The following is a 26166-nucleotide window of genomic DNA, read 5'->3' as shown; positions in this document are numbered from 1 at the left end:
CTGGGGGTTTTGAAAAAGCTGTGTTTGGGTCTTCAATCATGGTCTAGAGTCATTAGAATCTAAAATCCTGTGTGGTGGACAAGGAAAGGGGTAAAAATGGGATTGAGATAAATTGACATTCCGATTACTGGGGAAAACACAACTGTTTAGAAGATAAAATGTAGTGTTTAATAACTGCCCATAATTCAATTACTCATACGGTTTTCTACACCGTATTTCTTTGTCCCTTAGATACCCAACTCAACCCTTCTTAGTTTCCTCCACAAAAACGCATATAACCTCACCACACACATAGCAATCACACCCAGAATTCCCCCTCATCTCAAATTCCCTTTCCCTTTCCAGCTCTACTCCTATAGAGAATGATAGAGGCCTCTAGTGACTAAAGGCTATTTTAGCATGGGCAGCTCCATTGAGGGCTCCCGCCATTTTAATGTAGTCAACTGGGTGGGACTTCCAACTTCATTGGTTGATCTTCCTGGTGACCCTGTTGGAGTCAAGTCCAACCGGAACATCAGGAGGGATCAGCCAATCGTGAAGAAAATGTACTACTTTAAAAGTGAGATAACCTTAATGACGCTGTCACAGATGCTATAATGGTACAGATGAGGCCTTTTTTCATCTCTTTGGCTACTCCTCACAGGAGGCCATACCCCAGGTTAATTTCCTCCCTCCCTGAATCCCATTTAATAGACTATATTCAGAGTGAAGCAGTCATTCCCTGTTAGCGGTTAGTGGTTAGCAGAGTGATGTACTGTACTGTATGTCCTGTGTTTTGTTAGCTCTGCCTGGGTCTCAGCGCTGCTTGGCTGCCTGCAGGGCCTATGGTCGTCAGTTCCTCAGCTATCAAAGAGACAGTTACCAAACAGAGCTGCAGAAGAACAGAGGGAGGGGACTGCTACAGAGCGACAGGCTTACAAATGGAATGAGGGCAAGGAGTGATACAGATACAAAGACAGCAAGGAGAGAGATGAAGTAAGAGAAAGATAGAGCAACAGAGGCAGACAGTCCCCTCCCCCGTATCTTCTCTAAATAGTGGAGATTTGGTCTTGCTTTTGACCCTGTGACCTGTTCAATATGACCATGAGAATTTTTCCTCCAGTTCTCCTCAATAACTCAAAACACCTCAAGTACATTTAAATGCTTTTCACCTTGATGTACAATGTTTTGGCTGGAATTTGCTAGATTTTAATAATTCATCTCCGGTTGAGGCTCTCCAGGTTCATTGTTTGACATGGAGTTTAAATGAGTAGTTAACATGTCTCAATGTTTATCGGTGAAAAATAAAACATTTGCTCAGGCATATTTCGAATGCATTTGGATTTGGCAAGTGAGTTTTTACTAAGGAACGATATTCATTGTTCATTTTGAATAGCATCCTCCCGAATATGAAATTCAACTTGATATACGCACTCTATCTTACGTACACACACAATCGCACATCCACAAACAAGACATTGTCAAGCACTATTTGAAATGGAGGAGGAGACATAACGCTGAAAACTTATTTAGTGACCAAACGAGAGATTACACGCAGATGAAATTACCTGACACATTGAATGACATGCACTTGTCTTTTCCCCACAGATAGATCCATGTTCCGTAGATCCATGGTCCACTTCTGAACGCTGCTGCGACAACCATCGCCGCATAAACAATTTGGTTATTGGCAGCCAATCTGATTAGAACATGACCCGGTGTCACACCTGCACTGGTTTCCTCTAAAGCCTGATTGGCAGCTTCTCTTAGTGGATGTTTATTTTCCTTCCTCTGAAGACTATGCTTTGCTGGGATTGGCTTTCATCCTTTACAGTGGCTTTGAGAGGAAGCTGATGACATGCCAATCACACAATATCCCACAATGCATCAAACATCAAAGACATGTCTTTCTGTGATATGAAGCTAAAGTACAACATTTAATGTGAACTGACAATCTCTCATCACTGGAAAAACTATGAGATTGTTCTCATTTTACTGTATGCACATACACTAGTGCTTTAAAGCTACTGTAGAGACCATGTAATGCAATCCTCCGTAAATTAATTAGTCAATAAACGTCGTCTGGACTTTGAAATACAGCTCCGCGAACAGACAACTCAATTCAGCCATCTAAGTGACTCACAATGATGGAATAAAGTAGAAATGAAATGGGTATAGCATTTCATTAACAAACTAATTGAATGTCCTGTAATTGATTAAGGTTTATTGAATATAACACTTTGAGAGAGAAATTTCTAGGCATGTTGGGGATGGCTGGATTTATTTGTCTTCTTCTGAAAACCAATCCTGTCACAACACAGGACGATGATTCTACACTGAATAATGCCGTGGACTTCTCACTGTGGCAAACAATGTCCATTATTGGTAATCCATTTGACATTAAATATCAGAAGATTCCCAATTAAATTCCTTGTGCATATTTTATTATCCATTGAGGATGACTCCATGGCTAAACCTCCTTCCCATTCTCAATTGAAATGAGAGTTCATTGTAGAATTAAATGGTGGTGTTCTGTGCACACACACAGATCAAGCTCAAGGTTCTCTCTGATGCAGTGCTGGGCCGCTAACTCAAAGGTCGCTTGTTCAAATTCCCGAGCCGACTAGATGAAAAATGTGTTGACGTGCTCTTGAGCAAGGCGCTAAACCCTAATTGTTCCTGTAAGTTGCTCTGGATAAGAACATCTGCTAAATGACTACTGGATACTGCCCAACCCTAATGTGTCATTACTGAATTGAATTTGCGATATCTGTTTGGTTTGAAGGTCTTCTCTCCTGCCAGTGTTTGAAGGTCTTTGTGTTGCATTTCGGGTAATACTGTATAACCCGGTATGGTACAGAAATGGTATGACGGTATGAAAAACTGGATTCCGCCCAACCCTAATGTGTATTATCGTATTGTCAGCTGCTCTAACTCACACTTTTCCCACCGACCTTGAGAAAACAGATGACATTTCAATTTCTTTCTCTCTTATTCAGTGCCTATATTCTCTTTTTCTCTCTCTTTCGATTCCATGTCCACTTTCAACTTTACAAGTCTGTGTATATGTAAAATATGTGTATACCTAGGTGTGTGTCTGTCTGTCTGTCTGTCTGTCTGTCTGTCTGTCTGTCTACGTCTCTTTTCCCCACTGTGCTCGTGTGTGCTTATCCCCACCCATTGATGCGTGTTTGTCTTGTTAGTTCCCAGCACTCCCTTTCCTCTCCTCTCCACTCATTTTTCCATGAGAGAGTTCGACAGCTAAGCAGAGCTTAAAGATAGATGGAGCAAGAGCAAAGGATGAAAAGTAAATTGACAGGAGGCTGGGTCTCCTCAGTGGAGAAACAGAGCCGGTGAAAGGAAGGGTCAACGAGGGGATGAAAGTTCAACTCCACTCACTTTGCTTCAGATGGAACTGTCGTCTCACCACAGCTTACATACATTGTAGGGTGAAATTATGTATTGTAGGATGTCAGCCTGAGGCGGAGGCGCCAGGTGTGTGTGATGGGGGGATTGTGGGAGTGATAGCGGTTGGGTTCAGCAATGACTAGCTCTACTAGCTACAGTACTGCTACAGCTCACTAGGCTAACTCCATGTATTTCGCCTGTGAGAAACTAGCCGATTCTTACTAGCTAAAAGCTGGCTTAGCGTAGCTAAGACGACCAGCTAAGAAGTGGCCCGTAGGCACTGTTCTTGGATCAGCTTATACTACCCAAATCTTAACCCGAATAAAAAAATTATGTTAAACTAAATTAGGACAAGGGTCAACTTCCCTCTCTTTCCCCAGTGTTAGCTACTGGCCTCTAAAGTTGCTAGCCACGGTTGTTTACTATGCTACTGATCAGTCGATTTTGTCTCCCCCGTGTTAGCCTCTAGTCGCTAAAGTCGCTAGCAGCGGTTGTTGCTAGTGATCCCTAGACTCTCATTTCTCTGTGTTAACCTCTAGTCCCTAAAGTCGCTAACTGTGGTTATTTACTTCACTCGATTTAGTGTCCCTTACCGAAAAAAATAGGCTTCTTGCAAATGGTTGCAAACAGCAAATTTGTGACAAGCTCATATTTTCACATGCTAATTACTTTTGTGGCAATCTGTTTCAGCAATCTGTTGCGGCAAATTTGCGGCGACTTGTGAACTTCTGAAATTATGGGAACCTTGTGGTGAGCCTTCTACTGTTCTCTGCAAATTTGCTGCAAACTCATTAGTAATGTGCAAATTAGATCTGTTTTCTTTGTTAGTTTGTGGACAGAAAGCGTATTTTTTTCCCCGTTTTTCAGGGATACAGTATTTTCAACATAACTTCCGTTTCCCCCGAACAATGGATTGTGTCTTATCTACTTAAACCAAGTCAAATATAACGTTCAAGGGACTTTCTACTCACAAATAAAACTAAACTAATGATACTCAATACACTAAACGACATGTATCCAGTGTCTTGAACAGATAAGACATTTATATTGGATTTATTTTTTATCTCTCTCACAATGAAAACATTGCGTCACAATATTAACCTTAACATCCTCAGCATGCTAATGAAGATAAGAGCAAAGATGGAATATTTTCCAGATAAATTGTTTGTTTTTATGTAGCTACAACATTTATATGAAAAAAAAATGGGACCCAGCGAAGGCTGGTAGGAGGAGTTACAGGACGACAGGGTCATTGTAATGGCTGGCATGGAATAGATGGAACGGAGTCAAACGCGGTTCCCATATGTTTAATGTGTTTGATACGTTCCTCCTATAGCCTCTCCCACCAGCCGCCACTGATGTGAACACTATAGGGATGTAAATTAACCTTAGGATGTTTCAATGGTCGAAATGCAGAATTTACATGAGCCAAGCAATGATTTTTCAACCAATAGAAGTTAGAATAGAGAATGAACAATATTTTAAATAATTAAATCAACAAAAACTAAATCAACTTCAGAACTATTGCCTTTTTGAGGAGACTTTAGAGATAGCGGCCATGTGGACGTCCTATGTCAAAAGCTTGTTGAAACAATGTGTGCGCTGAAACAATCTGAAAACATAAAACAAAAACAACATCAAGATCCTGAAAACAATTACTGAAAACATGTTTTTATTTTGGCATCTTAAAAGGTAGACTCATCAGCTAATGCTTCCGCAGGTTTGAATTTGGAAAAGCGGGGTTAGCTGTTACAAATCTGACTGACCAGGTGAATTCAGGTGAAAGCTATGATCCCTTATTGATGTCACTTGTTAGATCCACCTCAATCAGTGTAGATGAAGGGCAGGAGTCATTAAACAATTCATTTTAAGCCTTGTGAGATTTGAGACATGGATTGTGCATGTGTGGCATTCAGAGGGTGAATGGGTAAGACAAATATTTAAATGCCTTTGACCGGTTTCTGTCAAGAACTGCAACGCTGCTGGGTTTTTCATGCTCAGTAGTTTGCCGTGTGTATCAAGAATGTTCCAGGACATCCACACAACTGTGGGGAAGCATTGGAGTCAACATGGGCCAGCATCCCTGTGGAACACTTTCGACACCTTGTAGAGTTTACAGCTTTCAGATTAAATGTGAAAAAATATGATAGTAAATGTTAGCAAGCTAGCTAGCCATTCAGTGGCGCTGACAGGCTGAAACTGATATAGCAAAAAACATGTTTCACTCTATCCAATAAAACATGACATTGCTAACCAGGCATGAATTAGGTAATTTTAACGTTTATATCATATGTTTAAATAATAAGTTAGACACTCACCGGACAACATTGGTAGGTAGCTAGATTGTTTGGTTTCCATTTGCAACTGATTTTTCTTCTCTGGTCGTCAACGGTTACTGTCTTGTGTTCACCAAAAATGACTTCTGGAGAACTGTTTGCCACTAGTGGCAATAAATACTATTGTTGCCAAAGGTTTGCCGCATATTCACCACTAGTGCAAACTTCTGGTTACATTTTGTTTAGCAGCAAATTTGCCACAAACCTGCGGGAAGTTTGCAGCAAAAAATATTTTGGTAAGGGGTACTGTTCACTAGTTTTAGCTTCCACCAGACTTTCTCTCCCTAGTGTTAACCTCTAGCCACTAAAGTCGCTAATTCTGGTTATTTACTATTTGTATTTTATGCTGGTGATCAGTAGACTCTCTCTCCCCACTATGAGCCTCTCTCCCCAGTGTTAGCCTCTAGCATCTAAAGTAGCTCGCAGTGGTTATTTACTGTGCTGCAGGGGTCACCGGAGACATTACGAGCTTTACCCTGCTCCCAGCAGACCTCCTTGTGTGATACACAACCAATAAAGTGCACAGTTAGCCCCGCACTATATCCCACTGTAGGCCTATAAAGATTGCAGCGGCTGCCATGTGGTGATATTGCGTGGGCGCTTTGCCGTGTGTGTATGTCTTTATGTGTTTGTTTTGTCTGGTATAGCCTGGGACTTTGAACAGGGTATAGCAGTGTGAGTGTATTTGATTTTCGGTCTCTTTTCTTTTTTTTGATAGTTAGTTTGTTTGTTCTTTCTTTCTTTGTACATTTTCTTCTTTCTCTATGACGGTCTTTGACTTTCTCTCTCGCTCTCTCTACTCTCTCTCTCTCTCTCTACATCCATATCTCCTTCTCTCCCTGAGTGTGTTTGCTTTCGTGTGTTCGGTGCGTGTCTGTACTGTGTGACAGAACATTTTGTACTTTTTTTCTATTACCATAACATACTGAATACCATGCGGATGAGCAGCCGTCAGTGTCAATATCCCTGAACAAGACCTCAGAGACCAAGGCTATTGATGGATCACATTCTTTCCTGAGTCCGATCCGTTGAACACATTCAAGGCTCTGCATGGGCCCTGGACCCGATACCAAGGACTAGCAAAGACACAGTAGGACCAAGAGCTTGGTTTTCGATCTGTTCTGGCCTGTTTGTGTGTATGTGTGTGAGCATCCATGAGTGAGGTTTGGAGAGAGACCGAAAACCCTTAGAAAAAGGGCAAATATGGCTGCTCTTTCTTCATGGACACAGTGGACCTGGAGTATGTTCTATACCCTTCTGCGCACACACACAAACACAAACATACACAGGCACACACTCACACACAAACCTACCAACCACTTAACACCTGCCGATTGGCAAAGAGCTGCTCCCGTCCCCTGATTGTGAATTTGACTACGGCAGCAGATCAATATTTCCGATGAAGAGAGATTGAGACTGAGAAACAGCTGAGAGACTGAGAAACAGCTTCCATGTCACGGCCATCAGACTGTTAAATAGCCACCACTAGTCCGCCTCCACTCAGCTACCCGACCTGAACTTTAATCACTGTTCTAGCCGGCTACCACCATGTACTCTTCCAAATGTAGTCTTTGCCCTAGCGCTACAGTGCTGAATAAAATAATCAGCTTGATGATGAGTTGGCTATTTGAATCAGCTCTGTAGTGCCAAGGCAAACAACAAAATGTGCATCCAGGGGGGGAGTTTGGGAAACCCTGCTCTAGACATTGACACGGGTCACTTTAACAATGTTTACATACTGTTTCACCCTCTTCATATGCATGTACTGTATGGCTAGTCATGGCTCATCCTATGTATAAAAAAATGCAATAATTCTGGATTATGTTTGTATTGTTTTTTTATTGCTAGGTATTACTGCACTGTTGGCGCTAAAAACGACAAGCATTTCACTGCACCTGCGATAACATCTGCAGATCTGTGTATGCTACAGTATCAATACACTTTTGATTTGATCTTGATATTGAAAGTTTCCATGTTTTACTAAAACAATTTTTGTCTGTTTGTTAGATATAGAGCAGGTCCAGGGACTGTACGGCTGGGCTGGGTTCCCATGTATGGAGCTGAGAGCCGAGAGGAGACAGTGGTACTAACATCGAAGCCCCACAGATATTGATATCGAGCTGTCTGCATGGTTGAACAGTGATTCCTCCATCTCTCACTCTCTCATTCTTATTTCCATCGCTCACTGGACTAGGTCTTCCAGTCTGCTCCAGTTCCGTCCACCAAACCCCAGATGAGCTCTCCCAGAACCTGGAATAAACTTAATGCAGTCACTCCCTACTCTCTCTCTCTCTCTCTCTCTCTCTCTACTCTCTCTCCCTACTCTCTCTCTCTACTCTCTCTCCCTTCTCTCCCTTCTCTCTCTCTCTTCTCTCTTTCTCTCTCTCTCTCTCTCTCGCTCTCCTCGCTTGGGCGGGCTCCAATATGATTTGCTTATGGCGTCCGGTATTTCAGGGTTGTCTACGTTTTATGCAATGTCATTGACAGATGAGGACATAGTGATTGGGAATAGTGGCCAGATTCGGAGTGTGATAGCCGGCCATAATTCACAAGCAATGGGAGGAGCAATAGAGACAACAAATGCAAAGCAGCTTTTTCTCAGTATGGACTGACATGTGAAATTGCCCTCGCGAATCTATTTCAAATGAGCGTGTGCGTCTTTCCAGATCCACAGAAAAGGTTTTAAAGGTGCATTTCAAAAAAATGGGAAGTTGAAAGATGTTGACTTGTCTGTTCTTTACAAGGAAGACCATGACACTGAAACTTCCCCGAGATCTTTACACAGACACATGTCAACAGCTACCAGGTTTATATCGTGTGTTGTTCTGTGGATATAAGTGTGCCGATTGCTCTTATTAATTGCTGTCTTCACCTCTCTCTCTCCCTCTTTCAGTATGTCATCTGTCTTTGTATTAGTGTCAGGTTAGGGATGAACGGGGTTGTTCCACTGAAGTCTTGATTCGAGCTGTGAACTAAAACATATTTTCTCTCTCTCTCTTTTGGTCTACCCACAGGTGACTCATCGCAGGGCGGTAAGTGGACTATCTATCTCTCTTCACCTTCTCTCTTGCTCAGTGCTTGACTTGGACTGAAATGGATGCCAGGACTCATTTTTGGGTGCAGGGACTGTTTATATTTAGGTGCAGGAGCTCCACAATACTTTTGAGCTAATATTCTACAAGAGGTGCGGGAGTTCAAGCAGTAGAAAAAAGTGCTGGTATTCAGCTCCAGTGAGATCCTGCCCAAGTCAAGCACTGCTCTTTCTCTGACACATGTACTGATGTTTTATGTCTGTGGCTGAACATCAGACAATGGTGCAAATATGAACCATTTTTTTTTCCAAACCTAAAGTTGTTTACTAAGGGAAGTCAAAAGCCATAGTGCATAAAAGAGTACTTAAAAGTATGTAAATGGGTTAAAGTAAAACTGTTCTAATGACTCAAACATAGATACGTGTTTTATCTGAGGTCAGGCTCATTGTAATGGCCCGGAATGGAAAAAAATGGAACAGAGTCAAACATGTGGTTTCCATATATTTGATGCGTTCCATTCCAGCCACGACAACGAGCCCGTCCTCCTGTAGCTCCTCCCACCAGCCTCAAATGGTCTACACAGCAGAACAGGCACAACTCGGAGGTTTAACTGAAGCCATAAGGTTGGTGCGCATAATATAAAAGCAATGGCCAGTTCCACATATCTGAGGAAGAGAGTCTACAGAGATAGTGTACATTAAAACATTTTAAGCAGAAACATGATTATGCAAAAGTATTATCATTTAACATGATTATTTTTCAATATATGCATTGTACATAGTATATTCTAGCATAAAATGTTAACTCGGGGAATCCATTTCCCCTCTGCTGGACAGAGGTGGTATGACCCAACACACCCCTCCAATTCAGGATAATAGGACATGCCAATTAGCAGCACACCCTTTAACACACTCTAGAAGAGAGCTTCATAATCACAAAAAACCATGTTGGGTCATCATTTGATTGGACACTACATTTTTGGCACTTTAAATTGCAAAAGATAGGGATATTTACCTGTATGGCTACATGTGGCCGACATGACCGCTTTCACACAAACATTCCAAAATTATAATAATCATAATCGACACTCCACTTGGGTATCCAAAATCCTAATGTGCCACTTCAAACCAGTCGGATTGAGATTGATTTGCCACTTGAACTTTTCACACAGCGGTGAAAGACAACTTTAAGGGGAGTGCAATTACCATTAATTTGGTGTTGTGAGGCTGTGGGATTTATGCCTTGATGTCGCTGAGAGGAGCTCACTCGCCTCACATGGCAGCTCTCAGTGGATTGTGAGCAATACCAATCAATCATGGCTGGTTGGGGCACAGCAATTGACAACAATAACCGCTCAGGGCTAGTGATTGATAGGACTAGATTTATGATAATTCAATAATCAATATGGTGTTACATAATAGCCTGACACATTGACAAATTAAGTACAAAGACAACTTTTGATTTGACTTAAGACATCCTCTATGTCAAATTTCAGGCCGCCAAACCAGCCCGATTCACCTCCACGTCCGACCCCCACTAGTCTAGTGAATTTTGGCCCATTCCTCCTGACAGAGCTGGTGTAACTGAGTCAGGTTTGTAGGCCTCCTTGCTTGCACACGCTTTTTCAGTTCTGACTTTGTTGTCCTTAAGCCATTTTGCCACAACTTTGGAATTATGCTTGGGTTCACTGTCCATTTGGAAGACCCGTTTGCGACCAAGCTTTAACTTCCTGACTAATGTCTTGAGATGTTGCTTCAATATATCCACACAACTTTCCTACCTCATGATGCCATCTATTTTGTGAAGTGCACCAGTCCATCCTGCAGCAAAGCACCCCGACAACATGATACTGCCACCCCCGTGCTTCACGGTTGGGGTGGTGTTCTTCACCTTGCAAGCCGCCTCCCTTTTCCTCCAAACATAACGATGGTCATTATTTTTGTTTCATCAGACCAGAGGACATTTCTACAAAAAGTAAGATCTTTGTCCCCATGTGCAGTTGCAAACCGTAGTCTGTCTTTTTTCTGGCTGTTTTGGAGCAGTAGCTTCTTCCTCTCTGAGCAGCCTTTCAGGTTATGTCAATATAGGACTCGTTTTACTGTGGATATAGATACTTTTGTACTTGTTTCCTCCAGCATCTTCACAGGGTCCTTTGCTGTTGTTCTGGGATTGATTTTCACTTTTCGCACCAAAGTACGTTCCACTTTAGGAGACATAATGCATCTCCTTCCTGAGCGGTATGACGGATGTGTGGTCCCATGGTGTTTATACTTGCGTACTATTGTTTGTACAGATGAACGTGGTACCTTCAGGCATTTGGAAATTGCTCCCAAGGGTGAACCAGACTTGTGGAGGTCTACAATTTTTGTGGAGGTCTTGGCTGATTTCTTTTGATTTTCCCATGATGTCAAACAAAGAGGCACTGAGTTTGAATACATTGGAATACATCCTCAGGTACACCTCCAATTGACTCAAATGATGTCAATTAGCCTATCAGAAGCTTCTAAAGCCATGACACAATTGTCTGGAATTTTCCAAGCTGTTTAAAGGCACAGGCAACTTAGTGTATGTACACTTCTGACCCACTGGAATTGTGAAATAATCTGTCTGTAAACAATTGTTGGAAAATATTGCTTGTGTCATGCACAAAGTAGATGTCCTAACTGACTTTAGGAGACCACTCCACAAGAAACCACTCCACAAGACATTTGTGGAGTGGTTGAAAAACAAGTTTTATTGACTCCAACCAAAGTGTATGTAAACTTCCGGCTTCAACTGTACATACAGAAACAGTCAGGGGTGAAAGTAGATTTATTTTCTTACCGGAACGGAACATCCAAGTTCACACACAATTTACTTTTTATACAAAAAAAACGACAGGGTAGCCTACTCTGCTGACACTGACAAACAGATCAATAAAAATATGTTTTCTGATTCATATAATTGGCCTACGAAAAGAGACACAAATACAATTATGACGTCCGTCTAACCTGGAGGAGGAAATTATTGTCCAAAACCAACAAAACTGGCCTTGACTCAATGATAAAGACAGTGAGTGAATTTGCACAATCACTAGCCGATGTTCTCTGTTGGTGCCAATAAGATAGGCTACTGTTCGCTCAATTAAGTTAATAATCTATTTGGTATCTTCAGCGTGCACTACCCAAATTGCAGACCCTTCCGACTGTAGGCTATGCGATTTTAAAATAACCCACAGCTTTTAAAAAAATAAGATAATGATCCTTTGTGGCCAAATCATCCTCTCTGGTGTAATAGCTTATTTTTAATGATTTCATTTACTCCTGCATAGACAGGAGTAAGCTAATTAGGCTACATAATTTTGGCAATTTAATTCAATTTACTTTAGGGAAAGCTTCCCCTGGCCTTATGGTCACACCGCCTATGCCTTTTAATGTTGCATAAACACAACCAGTCACAATGTTTTTTATCTGATTGTCAAACTATCACTTAACAGAGGCGCTCCTGTAGGCTACCCCCACACATTCATCCACTCACAAAATCATTTCAGCATCAAAACCCCAACAGTGCACTCACTGTTCCTCACATTTTGATGAATGGAAAGAGATCTGTTACAAAACACCTGCGTGTATTGAATGACATTCTGTGATTTGTCATAAGGCCTACGCTTGTAAGCTGAATTGATTCATCCACTGTTTTCCACTCGGGCTTCGGTCTCATCCACTCACCACCACCGGCCACTCATCTCCGCCTTGACAAAATGTAAGTGTTCTCCTCAAACCACAATTCAATTGCGGAGTACGTACCAACCGGTTTCAAGTGAATTAGAAAATCGTTCATGCGGCTGACATGCAGTATTATTAAATAATTGCTTAATATCGTATACTTTTTTAGGCATGCTTTAATTGTGATAGGCTCACGTTTGACCGGTTTCGCGTACACCCACTATTTATTTTGTCAGGACGCAGTAAGCACCCGTACCGCCTTCTTTCACCATTGGAAACAGTACATCCTCCATATAATTAATCTCATAGGCCTAGTAGTACTGTAGAACGCTTTTAACTTGAACACGATATACATGTATTTGGGTTATACCGTCCTGCCCCTAGAGGCCTGCAGCTCCCCAACACAACACACCCTACTAAGCTTTAGGATCTTAGGGAAACATTGGTTTCTGGTGTGTTAGGCCAAAACCAAAGTGACAACCAACAGTACGGCAGACCCCCAGGGCCAGGTCTGACCAGCCCAGCAGATAGGAATTGCCTAAATGACGGAAGGACCATTCAAAGGACTATTCAAAGCTGGTCTGACCAATTGGAATCCACGCTTCAAGATTGTTTTGATCACACGGACTGGGACATGTTCCCAGTAGCCTCAGAGAATAATATAGATGTATATGTTGATTCGGTGAGTGAGTTTATAAGCAAGTGCATAGAAGATGTTGTACCCACTGTGACTATTAAAACCTACCCTAACCAGAAACTGTGGATAGATTGTGGCATTCACCCAAAACTGAAAGCCTGAACCACTCCATTTAACCATGGAAAGATGACTGGGAATATGGCCGAATATAACCAGTGTAGTTATTCCCTCTGCAAGGCAATCAAACAAGCTAAATGTCAGTATAGGGACAAAGTGGAGTCGCAATTCAAAGGCTCAGACATGAGACGTATGTGGCAGGGTCTACAGGCAATCACGGACTACACAAAGAAAATCAGTCACGTCACAGACACCGATGTCTTGCTTCCAGACAACCTAAACAGCTTCTTTGCCCGCTTTGAGGATAATACAGTACCACCGACGTGGCCCTTTACCAAGGACTGTGGGCCTCTCCTTCTCCGTGGACGACATGGGTAAGACATTTAAACGTGTTAACCCTCGCAAGGCTGTCGGCCCAGATTGCATCCCGAGTCGTGTCCCCAGTGCATGCACAGACCCGCTGGCTGATGTACAGACATATTCAATCTCTCCCTATTCCATTCTGCTGTCCCCACATGCTTCAAGATGACCACCATTGTTCCTGTACCCAAGAAGGCAAAGGTAATTGAACTGGTCCAAGCACACCAAAACAGTCGTGAAGAGGGCACGACAAAAGCTATTCCCTTCAGGAGACTGAAACTTTTTGGCATGGGTCCTCAGATCCTCAAAAGGTTTTACAGTTGCACCATCGAGAGCATCCTGATGGGTTGCGTCACTGCCTGGTATGGCAACTGCTCAGCCTCCGACCGCAATGACTATCGTTGCATAGCAATCGCTTCTGTGATCATGAAGAGCTTTGAGAGACTAGTCAAGGATCATATTACCTCCACCTTACATGTCACCCTAAACCCACTGCAATTTGCATACCGCCCCAATAGGTCCACAGACGATGCAATCGTCATCACACTGCACACTGCCCTGTCCCATCTGGACAAGAGGAATGCCTATGTAAAAATGTTCATTGACTACAGCTCAGTATTCAACACCATAGTACCCTCCAAGCTTATCTTACAGCTTGAGGTCCTGGGTCTCAACCCCGCCCTATGCGATTGGGTCCTGAATTTCCTGACGGGCCACCCCCAGATGGTAACAACATCTCCACTTTGCTGATCCTCAATACTAGGGCCTCACAAGGATGTGTGCTCAGCCCCCTCCTGTACTCCCTGTTCACCCATGACTGTGTGGCCATGCACGCCTCCAACTCGATCATCAAGTTTAAAGCCGACACAACAGTAGTAGGCTTGAGCAGCAACAACAATGAGATAGCCTATAGGGAGGAGGTGAAGGCACAACCACTCACTCAACATCAACAAAACAAAAGAGATGATCGTGGACTTCAGGAAACAGCCGACGGGACAACAGTGGAGAAGTAGAACGTTTTAAATTCTTCGGCCTACACATCACGGACAAACTGAAATGGTCCACCCACACAGACAGTGTGGTGAAGAAGGCGTAACAAGAGGCTGAAGAAATGTTGCTTGTCACCTAAAACCCTCACAAACTTTTACAGATGCACAATTGAGAGCATCCTGTCGGGCTGTATCACTGCCTGGTACGGCAGCTGCACCCCACACAACCGCAGGGCTCTCCAGAGGGTAGTGCGGTCTGCACAACACATCACCGGGGTCAAACTCCCTGCCCACCAAGACACCTACAGCACCCGATGTCACAGTAAAACCAAAAGGATTATTAAGGACAACAACCACCCGAGGCGAGGTCAGTACAGGTGCATCAAAGCTGGGACCGAGAGACTGAAAAATAGCTTCTATCTCAAGGCCATCAGACTGTTAAACAGCCATCACTAACACAGAGAGGCTGCTGCCTACATACAGACTTGAAATCATTGATGACTCTAACAAGTGGATCACTAGTCACTTTATTAATGCCAATTTAATAATGATGTTTAAATATCTTGCATTATCTTGCATTACTCATATACTGTATTTTATACCATCTATTGCATCTCATCTGTGCCGCTCGTCATTGCTCATCCATATATTTATATGTACATATTCTTATTCCATCCCTTTATTTAGATTTGTGTGTATTATGTAGTTGTTGAATTGTTAGATTAATTGTTGGATATTGCTGCACTGCCGGAAGTAGAAACACAAGTATTTCACTACACACAATAACATCTGCTAACCATGTGTATGTGACCAATACAATTTGATTAGATTTGATTTGAAATGCTAGCTTACACAGTTTTTTTCTGATAACATTCTCCAGTATCAACATTTCTATGCAAACAAAATCAGGGAGAAGGGAGAATCTGTAGGCATGCTGAGATAAAAGAACACACTCTTTTCCCAAATTCAGCCAGCCTTCACAAGACCATAGCATACACAAATATGTCCCCTTTTGTGTTTTACACCTCCAGCAGAGGAATAACATGTCTGAGTGCATGATATTCGGTTCCACTGGCATAATAGTAGACTCTATGGATCGTCTTAACCTGGACAAATGTATGTCTGAGATGAGATGATATGATTATGGCTGGGCATTCAAACATCTGTATTCATTCATCATCAATAGCGTCTCCCAGGTCTTCCTCACATTTTAGTTTTACAAGTTTCGTGTCATCGGGAAAAGCCTCTATCAACACTTGATACAGTTTGGAAATGAACTTTAGAGGTTTTTCAGACTGCCTTAAATTGTTTTCATCTTTGAATCTTCTTGCTGGTCCAGTGTTTACTGCACAGAGATAATAAAGTGTTGTATCTGCAAAAGTTCACCTCTGCGCCGTCACAGACTGGTCTTCCCTGGCTGCCTGGCCCTGTTGAGACCCCTGTCACCATCTGACCCTGTTTAAATGAAGCTTGACAAAGAATTACCTTGGTGTACATTTATACATTATATTATCCAAGAATAGAATCAATGGTTCAATAATGGAAATGACCATTGTTCCCAGGTCCCAGACTGTACCCATCAACTCAAGATGGAACGTTGTATCCATTCACTGATTGTAATAATAAACTGCTAAATTCACCTGAGCTCCATAGATTGGTCTTCCCTGGCTGTCTGACCCTGCAGGGACACCTGTCACCATCTGATCCTGCTAAGATATGATGAGCATAGTGTTGTGTACTGATTGTGTACCATGACAGTGACACAGTGTTGAGCTGGTTATACCGTGTCAGTGTAAAAAGTAAGGAATTAGCTAGGGAAACTGACAGATCATAATGTTACATTGCTATACTGATTAATAAAAACTCACATTGCGCTGAAAAATGTAGAATATCGGTTTTCAATAGTTTGACTGCTGGTTTCATCATTTGATTCAGGTCTAGGGTGATTGAGACAAAAATAATAGCTAAAGTTAGTGAGCTAGCTAGCTAGCTAACATTATCCAACTTTTGGCTAGCTCTGAATAATGGTACATCATCAAATTTACTTCTGTTGAAACGGGACAAAATAAAGGATATAAAACATTTCCATACACACAACAGCTGTTAGATACTACTTCCTGACAGATAGCTAGAGGCTAGCTGGAGATTAACTGGCTGTGGTAACTACTAGCTAGCTAACGAGCTGCTAGTATTTAATTCACTTCTGTTGAGACGAGATGAAATATTATCGAACGTAACATGTCAGTTACACTACTAGCTCAGCACTGGGAATAAATACATTATTTTCTGTCTAACAGCAGTTAACTTGCCAGCTAGATCAGTCAACTAAAGAGTAGCCAGATTCTGCTCTGCTTGCTTTTGCAACTTGGAGCAAAAGCCCAACACAGACAGCAGCTGCCTCTGTTTATCTCTCCCGCGCTGGTCTTATATGCCATCCTTTCAGAAGCGTTGCCTTCACACCGACTGTCCGCACACTCTGTGGTGTCCATACGGTCCTAAATCCAGCTAGCTGAAACTGGAACAACAACCTACCAGACCACTCTGTGGCATCCAAATGGTCCTAAAGCACACTGGTTTTGTATCACAGTGCAATGATAAAACTGGGGGGGGACAACAATGCCCCTGATTTAGAGAACAAACTTTGAGCCTTAAACATTTAAGACCATTTATGCTAATAACTTCTAGCTTTCTTTAAAAAAATATTATCTGCCTCCCATCTCCTGCTATGTCATTTATTTAAATCAATTTTCGGGGACTTAGTTCCCAAAATGTAATTGAACCAAGGGTAAAAAGCATGGGCATACCAAGCTTTTTATCTCTGCTCTTGTGTATACTGCTACTGTGTTTTACATCACTTAAGTATTTATTAAGACTACACCTCAAGTATGTATCTCATCTGCTGACCTGCTGCTGCACGCTAGCTTTATAGCAGCATATCATTTGGAATCAGTGATGAAGCGTGTGAGTGTTTGCACTTGCATTTGTGTGTGAGCCTACCTGCGTCTCTGTGTGTGTGTGTGTAATGGCAGGCTAATGCAATGTTTCCCAAACTCTGTGTATGTTTTTTTTTCCCTAACACGACACAGCTGATTCAAAAATAATCAAAGCTTGATGGTCATTTGAATCAGCTGTGTAGTATTATGGCGTAAAAACAAAACGTGTACCCTTTGTGGACCCGAGGACCGAGTTTGGGAAACCCTGAAATGTCTCAATGCTCCACACAAACTTTAATAAAAATGGAATGTGTGCTGAAGCCATAGCTTCCAGCAATTTGCTGCAATGTGACTTTCAGTTGAGGTATGATATCATTATTATCGCTCCTCTGCAGAATATTAGCCCCCATGAATACGTTGCATACAATTAACTGTGTCCACTCTGTGCCATATATTTTGAATGCACAAGCCACTGCTGTATGTGCAACGCATACATCCACCACACATAAGCATACACACAATGCGTACTGTACATACACATACACCAACCACACATTCTCCTTTTGAACACCATATTTTCTACTCCTCTGGTTTGAAATCTGTAGGATTCTGACAAGCCTCCCTGTTCAAACATTTTAAACGAGAGTATCTCAATTTGCATGTTGCTAGCCCCGAGGTACTGCATGTACAGCAGAATCCAACAGCGTTCCGTAAAGACAGTCTTTAGACCTAAATCTCTAGCAGATGGCTTTCCACCTCTGTAAATACACAAACTGTTTGTGTATCTATGGGGGGGGGGGGGAAACAAAATGGCGCTTGTGTTGTTATGATGCTGGAGGTTACAGCCCACTGTTTATTTCAGTAGGTGGAAACCGAACCCCACCCGCCCCTTATTGTCTGCTACAGTGAATATAAGGCCTTACCCCTCAGTGACCATCTGGGAGGCACGTATACCATACATTTGTATAGTGCTGTTCACATGGTGCATGCCATATGCTATTTTAGACTTGTATGACTTGTATGTGTCGTTGGAATACACATATTTAGAATACAGACATACACATGCCCAACCCTCCCCACCACTTCTAGATAAGGATGGGATACACTGCTGTGATTCCATACCTTTGAATATCTCAGTAGAGCCAGTGGAGCTCAACTCTTGTCTGTTAGAGCCAGAGGCTATACAAAGACCAGACAGACAGACAGACAGACAGACATTGTGTTAAGCAGTGTCCAGTCTCCAGGGCTGCAGCTGGAGCGAATGGGCCAGAGAGCTCAGCAGACCCCCAGAATACTAATGTGGCATTTTGTCTGACTGCAGACTGGAGCCTCGCAGGGCACGCTCACCCGGAGGGTAAACCCAAATACCACCCCTGCCCCTCCCTCCTGCCTAGCCTCCCTCCATCCACATGAGAAAAAAAATCTAATTAAAATCAGAGAGGGAGAGAATGCTGCAAAATTCTGATTTCACATTTGTCTATTGGGCTAAAAAAAGTGAGAGCTTATATATTTCTCTAAGAAATGGACTGGTTTATTAGTTCACCACCGTTGTCACAAAATCCTCATGTGAAATATATCTGTGAGAAGTTAGGGATGGATGAGCTTGGGCAAAAAAAGGTTGGAGAAGATAGGACAGGAAGTTAGTAAAGAAGGATGTACATTAAACATATTCAACGTGTCACGGTCTGAAGGAACACAGACTGCTCGAGAGACCCAGACAAGACGGTGGCATCTAGATACCTCAGCAAATAGAAAAGGAGACAGAGGCATGTACATAGATGCCTAAGGGACTTAACCTTCTAAAAGTGAGGGGATGTTGTCGGTACCTCCACTTCCCCTGGCAGGCATAAATAAATAAGCACCCGAGGAGAGCCCCGCTGCAGTCTGCAAAGACTCCAACCCCCACAACCCCACGCTTCCCTGGAGGATACTCCCAGAGCAACCAGAGAAGCCAGGCAAAGGCCTGAAGAGTGTTTGAGACACCTGGAAGAACAACAAACAGTTTAACTTCCCCGGCAAAGAGAGACCAATTGATATGCTTAGCAGCTAGCATTTTTCTCTCTCTCTACCTCCTTCCTCTTGTCTTTCTTTCTCTCTATATCCAGGTGTAAGTGTGGTTGCAACAGGGATACAAGAGAAAGCAGAGAGAGGGATGGGACCTCGTATTCCGAGGGCTTTCAAGTCTGTAGCGGCCGCGCACGTTTTACTTGTCTTTCCTCTGGGTTGAACGAGTCTTTCCAATCGAGATGATTGATTGCTTTCATGAGGGAAGTGGTATGCACTAGTGTGTGTCATTTCATTCAAATGACTTGCTCAGGTGGAGGAGTGGAGAGAGAGAGGAGAGTGTGTGGACAAACACTGAAGTCACATGATTAGAGAAATTAGCACCTACGGATTGAAAAGAATCAACACTTATCCAGAGATCAAACCACACCAATCAAAGGATATTAGCAATTGATAACGTTTACATATTCATGTAATGGACGCTAATATTGCTGTTTGCGCAGACAATCACATTCCTCACCACTCCTAGGTAGGTCTATTGTGGCAGGTAACTGCAACGGTAATTGCTTCTACCCAGGAACAGAGAGAAGGAGAGGAAGGCTCACTACAAGAAGTGATCATTATCCTTTTGCTGAATTTCCTTTAGATTTCCGCAGAAAGAAATGGCATGGCAATAATAATCTTCTCGCACTCTCTCTCATTCTTCTTCACCCTTCTTTCCTCCCTTATTGACTCGGAAAGGATTGCATTTTTAGCTGTGTTTGTGAATGCAAAACCTCCAGGATAGCTGAGAGCCAGGAGAAGGCTCTCTTCAAACAGTGGCTCAACAGTGATTGGCCCTCCCTCTAGCCTCCACAACACAACACCCAGAAAGCCTTACGTCAGCTCATCCAGCTTTTGGAATAGAAATTACAGGATCAGGGCCCATTGCGAGGGGGACTGCTAAGCAGAACACATTTTTTTCTCCAAACATGCAGCTCTCAGAATAAGCCTCCATCATGTAACACTGTGCTATGTGACATGAATTGTATTAGACTACTGTATGAGTTAGGCATGTTTTTGACAACGGAAATACACGTTTTGGTACATTTGTAGCCATTGTAGGCTTATCACAATGTGACTTTTCGTTCTCCCCATCTTGTTCTTCCCCTATGATAGTAACCTGGGCTTTTTCCATCCTGGCATTTGGTGTGTGGTTTGTACACAGCTCTCTATTCTCACTGAGCTGATATGATTATTTGGAAATAGTCCCTTTCATTGTCAGGGCAGTCTTTCAAAAGCCCTATAAGCCTACAATGGCTACAAATGTACCAAAACTTGTGTTCCCTAATTTATGAGTTGTTTTATTGCCATCCCTAGGCTATCGCTCCAAGATGGTGTAGCAGTAAGTCGTCCTGTCGTATTGTCTCTCTGTAAATATCGTCTCTTTTTCGTTTTAGATATTTTTAGATATTTTTCTTCGCATATCTTTAAAAACATTTTGCTAGCTTCCAAATACTCTCCTGCAACCCGCCTCACCCAATGTAGCTACTTTTCCTAAAGTATTTATATTTACCTCGGAACCGGAACCCCTCAACTGAAGCTAGCCAGCTAACCACCAGCTATGCTAGCGGTCTTCAGCTAACCGGTCATCAGCTAACCCTTAGCTCGGAAAGCTCTCGCCAGTTCGAACAACGCGACGCTAACCAGAGCATAACGGACCTATTTATTTATTTTTCAACATTTTTCAGCTGGATCTTCACAACTAGCTATCGAGCTAAACCGTAACCCTGGTAGATTACTCCTGGCCAGCGTTTCCACCCACGTAGCTTGAAGCTAGCCCGGCCAGAGCTCCTGTGCTCCTAGCATATTCCTGGGCTACAATACCCGGACCCACGACCGGTCTATCGATGTCACTGCATGAAGAGGAATAAACAGACTCACCCCATCGCGACGTCCTCCAAAGGCTAACTCTCTAGCCCTCGCTATCTCCTTGCTTGCTAATTCGGCATGCTAACTGCTAGCTTGTTTAGCCCAGGTCCGCTAACTACTACCTTGTTTACCCCGGCCTGCTAATCTGTTAGCTTGTTAGCACAGGCCTGCTAATCTGTTAGCTTGTTAGCACAGGCCTGCTAACCGTCTGCATCGCCGCGTCCCAAACACGCAGTGGCCCATATGTACTTTCTATCTCTTCCTGATTAAAAAAAAAAATTGTTTATACCTTCCGGAAACCTGCCTCACCCAATGTGATACGGAATCGCTATTATTTTTAATTTTTAGAACACTCAAGAACCTCCAGATGCTAACCAGCTAACTAGCTACAAGCTATTTAGTCATTGTTAGTTTTTTTTAACCTGGATAACACTCGCCAGTCCAGCCCCCCTGCCCCATCCACCGCTGCCCCCTGGACTCTGATCACTTGGCTACATAGCTGATGCACGCTGGACTGTCCATTAATCACGGTACTCCATTCTGCTTGTTTGTTTTATCTGTCGGCCCCATTGCCTAGTCAATGCCATCTTACCTGCTGTTGTTATGCTAGCTGATTAGCTGTTGTCTCACCCACTGTTTTAGCTAGCTTCCCCAGTTCAACACCTGTGATTACTGTATGCCTCGCTGTATGTCTCTCTCAAATGTCAATATGCCTTGTATACTGTTGCTCAGGTTAGTTATCATTGTTTTAGTTCAAAATGGAGCCCCTTGTCCCACTCCTCATACCCCTGATACCTCCTTTGTCCCACCTCCCACATATGCGGTGACCTCACCCATTACAACCAGCATGTCCAGAGATAAAACCTCTCTCATCATCACCCAGTGCCTGGGCTTACCTCCGCCGTACCCGCACCCCACCATACCCCTGTCTGCGCATTATGCCCTGAATATATTCTACCATGCCCTGAAACCTGCTCCTCTTATTCTCTGTCCCCAACGCTCTAGGCGACCAGTTTTGATAGCCTTTAGCCGCACCCTCATACTACTCCTTCTCTGTTCCGCGGGTGATGTGGAGGTAAACCCAGGCCCTGCATGTCCCCAGGCACCCTCATTTGTTGACTTCTGTGATCGAAAAAGCCTTGGTTTCATGCATGTCAACATCAGAAGCCTCCTCCCTAAGTTTGTTTTACTCACTGCTTTAGCACACTCTGCTAACCCTGATGTCCTTGCCGTGTCTGAATCCTGGCTCAGGAAGGCCACCAAAAATTCAGAGATTTCCATACCCAACTATAACATCTTCCGTCAAGATAGAACTGCCAAAGGGGGAGGAGTTGCAGTCTACTGCAGAGATAGCCTGCAAAGTAATGTCATACTTTCCAGGTCCATACCCAAACAGTTCGAACTACTAATTCTGAAAATTACTCTCTCCAGAAATAAGACTCTCACTGTTGCCGCCTGCTACCGACCCCCCTCAGCTCCCAGCTGTGCCCTGGACACCATTTGTGAAATGATTGCCCCCCATCTAGCTTCAGAGTTTGTTCTGTTAGGTGACCTAAACTGGGATATGCTTAACACCCCGGCAGTCCTACAATCTAAGCTAGATGCCCTCAATCTCACACAAATCATCAAGGAACCCACCAGGTACAACCCTAACTCTGTAAGCAAGGGCACCCTCATAGACGTCATCCTGACCAACTGGCCCTCCAAATACACCTCCGCTGTCTTCAATCAGGATCTCAGCGACCACTGCCTCATTGCCTGTATCCGCTACGGTGCCGCAGTCAAACGACCACCCCTCATCACTGTCAAACGCTCCCTAAAACACTTCTGTGAGCAGGCCTTTCTAATCGACCTGGCCCGGGTATCCTGGAAGGACATTGACCTCATCCCGTCAGTTGAGGATGCCTGGTCATTCTTTAAGAGTAACTTCCTCACCATTTTAGATAAGCATGCTCCGTTCAAAAAATGCAGAACTAAGAACAGATACAGCCCTTGGTTCACTCCAGACCTGACTGCCCTCGACCAGCACAAAAACATCCTGTGGCGGACTGCAATAGCATCGAACAGTCCCCGCGATATGCAACTGTTCAGGGAAGTCAGGAACCAATACACGCAGTCAGTCAGGAAAGCTAAGGCCAGCTTCTTCAGGCAGAAGTTTGCATCCTGTAGCTCCAACTCCAAAAAGTTCTGGGACACTGTGAAGTCCATGGAGAACAAGAGCACCTCCTCCCAGCTGCCCACTGCACTGAGGCTAGGGAACACGGTCACCACCGACAAATCCATGATTATTGAAAACTTCAACAAGCATTTCTCAACGGCTGGCCATACCTTCCGCCTGGCTACTCCAACCTCGGCCAACAGCTCCGGCCCCCCCGCAGCTCCTCGCCCAAGCCTCTCCAGGTTCTCCTTTACCCAAATCCAGATAGCAGATGTTCTGAAAGAGCTGCAAAACCTGGACCCGTATAAATCAGCTGGGCTTGCCAATCTGGACCCTCTATTTCTGAAACTATCCGCCGCCATTGTCGCAACCACTATTACCAGCCTGTTCAACCTCTCTTTCATATCGTCTGAGATCCCCAAGGATTGGAAAGCTGCCGCAGTCATCCCCCTCTTCAAAGGGGGAGACACCCTGGACCCAAACTGTTACAGACCTATATCCATTCTGCCTTGCCTATCTAAGGTATTCGAAAGCCAAGTCAACAAACAGGTCACTGACCATCTCGAATCCCACCGTACCTTCTCCGCTATGCAATCTGGTTTCCGAGCCGGTCACGGGTGCACCTCAGCCACACTCAAGGTACTAAACGACATCATAACCGCCATCGATAAAAGACAGTACTGTGCAGCCGTCTTCATCGACCTTGCCAAGGCTTTCGACTCTGTCAATCACCATATTCTTATCGGCAGACTCAGTAGCCTCGGTTTTTCGGATGACTGCCTTGCCTGGTTCACCAATTACTTTGCAGACAGAGTTCAGTGTGTAAAATCGGAGGGCATGCTGTCCGGTCCTCTGGCAGTATCTATGGGGGTGCCACAGGGTTCAATTCTCCGGCCGACTCTTTTCTCTGTATATATCAATGATGTTGCTCTTGCTGCGGGCGATTCCCTGATCCACCTCTACGCAGACGACACCATTCTATATACTTTCGGCCCGTCATTGGACACTGTGCTATCTAACCTCCAAACGAGCTTCAATGCCATACAACACTCCTTCCGTGGCCTCCAACTGCTCTTAAACGCTAGTAAAACCAAATGCATACTTTTCAACTGATCGCTGCCTGCACCCGCATGCCCGACTAGCATCACCACACTGGATGGTTCCGACCTTGAATATGTGGACACCTATAAGTACCTTGGTGTCTGGCTAGACTGCAAACTCTCCTTCCAGACCCATATCAAACATCTCCAATAGAAAATCAAATCAAGAGTCGGCTTTCTATTCCGTAACAAAGCCTCGTTCACTCAAGATGCCAAGCTTACCCTAGTAAAACTGACTATCTTACCGATCCTCGACTTCGGCGATGTCATCTACAAAATTGCTTCCAACACTCTTCTCAGCAAACTGGATGCAGTTTATCACAGTGCCATTCGTTTCGTCACTAAAGCACCTTATACTACCCACCACTGCGACTTGTATGCTCTAGTCGGCTGGCCCTCACTACATATTCGTCGCAAGACCCACTGGCTCCAGGTCATCTACAAGGCCATGCTAGGTAAAGCTCCGCCTTATCTCAGTTCACTGGTCACGATGGCAACACCCATCCGTAGCACGCGCTCCAGCAGGTGTATCTCACTGATCATCCCTAAAGCCAACACACAACACTCTGCTGCCTGTGACTGGAACGAATTGCAAAAATCGCTGAAGTTGGGGACTTTTATCTCCCTCACCAACTTCAAACATCAGCTATCTGAGCAGCTAACCGATCGCTGCAGCTGTACATAATCTATTGGTAAATAGCCCACCCATTTTCACCTACCTCATCCCCACAGTTTTTATTTATTTACTTTTCTGCTCTTTTGCACACCAATATCTCTACCTGTACATGATCATCTAATCATTTATCACTCCAGTGTTAATCTGCAATATTGTAATTATTCGCCTACCTCCTCATGCCTTTTGCACACATTGTATATAGACTCCCCTTTTTTTCTACTGTGTTATTGACTTGTTAATTGTTTACTCCATGTGTAACTCTGTGTTGTGTGTTCACACTGCTATGCTTTATCTTGGCCAGGTCGCAGTTGCAAATGAGAACTTGTTCTCAACTAGACTACCTGGTTAAATAAAGGTGAAATAAATAAATAAATAAAATGTCCTGAATGATAGCACTATGATAGCACTGCTGTGAATTACAGTTAATCAGATCAATCTCATATTGGACACAAACTTGAATATCCAAATTCGAAAAACACACGCTCAATTTTTGCCATAAAGAAAACCACCGAGTAATTCAAAAAAGTCATTTCTTAGCTGCAGTTGTTGGTGTCTCACTATTTACAATAAAGCCTCCTCTCCAACCCCAATGCAAGATGTCCGCCCTCCGAATAACAGTAATTGCAATAAAGCACTAAGCCCGCAGTCCATTTGCATATTGAAGTGGGTAATGAGATATCTAGCTACCTTATATAATTAGTGCTTAAGGCGTTTAACATCCTGTCTCAACCACAGGGACCGAGTTAACTCGCAAGCAATTAAATGCCGAGTAATTTGGTCCTGACATTTTAGATTTTTACATTTTTTATATGGCAGTCACCA

At 43.5% G+C, this 26166-nt stretch overlaps 1 protein-coding gene across 5 annotated transcripts in view; it reads left to right on the top strand.

The window, feature by feature from the left end:
• Positions 1-26166, top strand: part of LOC135510695 (neurexin-2-like) — a 977907-nt gene that overhangs the window by 329107 nt on the left and 622634 nt on the right. For all 5 annotated transcript variants that reach the window (XM_064931818.1, XM_064931817.1, XM_064931819.1 and 2 more), the window contains one exon: positions 8738-8755. In XM_064931818.1, coding sequence (XP_064787890.1) covers positions 8738-8755 — 18 coding nt within the window. The remainder of the gene's footprint in view (positions 1-8737; positions 8756-26166) is intronic.

This window comes from Oncorhynchus masou, chromosome 23 (genome assembly GCF_036934945.1).
Source record: "Oncorhynchus masou masou isolate Uvic2021 chromosome 23, UVic_Omas_1.1, whole genome shotgun sequence".
Classification (NCBI taxonomy): domain Eukaryota; kingdom Metazoa; phylum Chordata; class Actinopteri; order Salmoniformes; family Salmonidae; genus Oncorhynchus; species Oncorhynchus masou.
This window is presented reverse-complemented; position numbering and strand designations above follow the sequence as displayed.